The 2,500-nt window shown below is 38.7% G+C and overlaps 1 protein-coding gene across 2 annotated transcripts in view; it reads left to right on the plus strand.

Moving 5' to 3' along the window:
- The window catches only part of LOC138005711 (uncharacterized), a 7,793-nt gene that overhangs the window by 4,700 nt on the left and 593 nt on the right, over nucleotides 1-2,500 (plus strand). For both annotated transcript variants that reach the window (XM_068851896.1, XM_068851897.1), the window contains exons 5-7: nucleotides 1-35; nucleotides 1,288-1,436; nucleotides 2,350-2,500. The exon at nucleotides 1-35 is cut by the window's left edge and continues 24 nt beyond it; the exon at nucleotides 2,350-2,500 is cut by the window's right edge and continues 593 nt beyond it. In XM_068851896.1, coding sequence (XP_068707997.1) covers nucleotides 1-35; nucleotides 1,288-1,436; nucleotides 2,350-2,500 — 335 coding nt within the window. The remainder of the gene's footprint in view (nucleotides 36-1,287; nucleotides 1,437-2,349) is intronic.

Here is a 2,500-nt window from a genome sequence, read left to right on the forward strand (position 1 = left end):
CAGCCTTTCATTGGAGTCACAACTCTAAAATTCAGGTAGCTATGTGCTTTGTTTTGGCGATTTAATCATAACTCAATCGTTTTTTTTTTTTTGCCGTTGTATGGGCACATTTCCATCACTATGGCAACGCTCCGATGAATTACGTGGGAATAAACATTTCATTTAAAATCACACTGTAACAGATACCTCCTGTTGAAATATATGTACTACACGAGTACGGCCAACGTTTAAAAAGCGTATCCCTTCTCGTTACTTTTATAAACCATGCCAAATATTCAAAGTTCACTTTTTCTTTTAGAGATTTGTCAGATCTACATTCCCCTCGATACATTTCTCGATATAAAAAACCGCAAGAGATTCCAGGAACTTAAAAAATGAGATCATTTGCATGATAAAGCTGGCCCCAGATTTCGTCACTGTTAGCACTTTTCAATTTGAACGCAGCCAGTATCCTGTACTGCCTCCAAGCATTTTGAATGTGGTGGAATTAACCAATACCTTCACTGCCACTGCCACTGCCACTGCCACTGCCACTTATTATATGAATTTCTGTTGTAGGTCAAATATGGTCTCACGGTGATCCTTTTTTTGTCAAGGCTGAACATGCACACTACCTAGTTTAAATCAGGAATTAATTCCCCTTCCCCCCAAAGGATTGAAAACACCTATACCTTTCCTCCAGCTCAACCTTAAGCATCTCACTGAACACATCCTCGTAATGTTTCTTATCATCTTACCGATTTCTGTATTCATACACTTATCCATTCATTCTCAACGTTACAACATGGTAAAGGAACGAAGAACTGCACGATGCACTTACTACTGTGTGTTCACCACCCCACTACAATGACGAACATGCTCAACCCAACACAGTTCTAATCATTAGTTACTTTTGTATAATAAGTCATAATTGATATCCATGAATAATAACCAAACCTAATCCACACCTCACCCTTTAGGCTTAATTTAGGCTCCAAAAAAAGTTTTTTCAATTCATTTGAGTGCCTATTCAACTTAGGTAAAACGAGGATCACCAATTTAACCTACGTAAAAACGGATTCAACCTGAGAACGGATTTTACCTGCCGCATTTTATTTCTCACCCAAAATACAAAGCGACTTAACGTATTGAAAATGCAAAATGCTCTAGATAATCCGTAAAATACAGAAACTTCCTTTGTTTCTTTTTGTTGTGTGAAACGGTTATTATTTCCAACTTGGAAAACCAAAGGAATACACAATGAATAAAAACAACAAGATAAGCCTCGATTTCTTTTTCCTTAAATAGTAAAGCTCCTGACGGCAAAGCCATCGTCCACTTTTGTCTGGAATTCAGCAACAACGGATCTCATCTTCCTAACTTGACACAAGCTATAACGACTGGTCAGCTGGGCAAACTAACTCCTGTTCAAGTTGCCCCGAAACTTGGTCAAGCAGGTGCGACAGTGCAACATCTATTCAGCTAATTCTAAGATCTGCATCCACGTGATGGCCATGTTGGTGTTCAAAACAATAGAAAATGGCCCCAAGCGTTTTGCATAATAATGGATTCAAATTCCCAAAAGACATTTTACAGCATTGTTCTGTACACAAACATGGCCGCCGTGACGTCACATGCAAACCATCAATTGAGGTCGTTCCATACAGTTGGAAGCAAAACGCCGAGTGTTAAACTCAACAAAATTGCTGGATTCTGATTAGGAAAGAGCAGTATTGGCCTATTGTACTAGAAAGATCGTGCAGTTTCCTAAATGAAGAATGAAAATCCTAGCTCCAAAGGTTTGAGGAGCATTTACCATTTTTCTGTACATTCAATGAACGGTGATGTTAAAGGAGCTCTGTCATGTTATTTAGGGTGTTTCGCGAAAATCTTCAGTTAATGACAGTTAAAACTCGAAAGCGGTAATGTAGATTCTTAGCAAAAATGTCGCTTTTCCAGGCGAACTTGAAAAACGTCGGACTGGAATCCGTTTCAATCTTTTCAAGTTGTGTCCATTCATTACTCTCTTTTCTTTCGCTGTATTTATTTTATGTTGCTCAACAGTTTTAAGTGGTTATTACAATGTTTCATTATATATGAATTTACATCAGTTTGCCTGACTTTAACTTTGCTCGTGCTCCTCTTCATTCTATAATAGTTGTAAACATGCTGTGAATGTTGCAGGTAGTAAGAAGCTACAATTTGACCTGTTGAGAAAAGAACATAAAGATGAACAAAATAGAATTGAAATTTGCAAATGTATTTATGTTCAGCTTCAAAGATCCACGTTCCAAAGACAACAACCGCAAATGTTTTTTCACATGTCAGTTAACTAATTCTGTGTTTTTTCGTTTTTTTGTAATGTTTCAGCTTGTTACAAAGCGCCAGCCCCACCCGTGTGCCCGATTCCTTGTCCATCTGCTTGTGCCCCTTCCTGCTACAGTTCCTGTTGTCAGCAAGGCTACCAACAGACCTTTTACATTCCACCACCTCCGCCTCCACCCCCAATACCTCCTCCTCT

Source organism: Montipora foliosa, chromosome 6, assembly GCF_036669935.1.
Source record: "Montipora foliosa isolate CH-2021 chromosome 6, ASM3666993v2, whole genome shotgun sequence".
In the NCBI taxonomy this organism is placed as follows: domain Eukaryota; kingdom Metazoa; phylum Cnidaria; class Anthozoa; order Scleractinia; family Acroporidae; genus Montipora; species Montipora foliosa.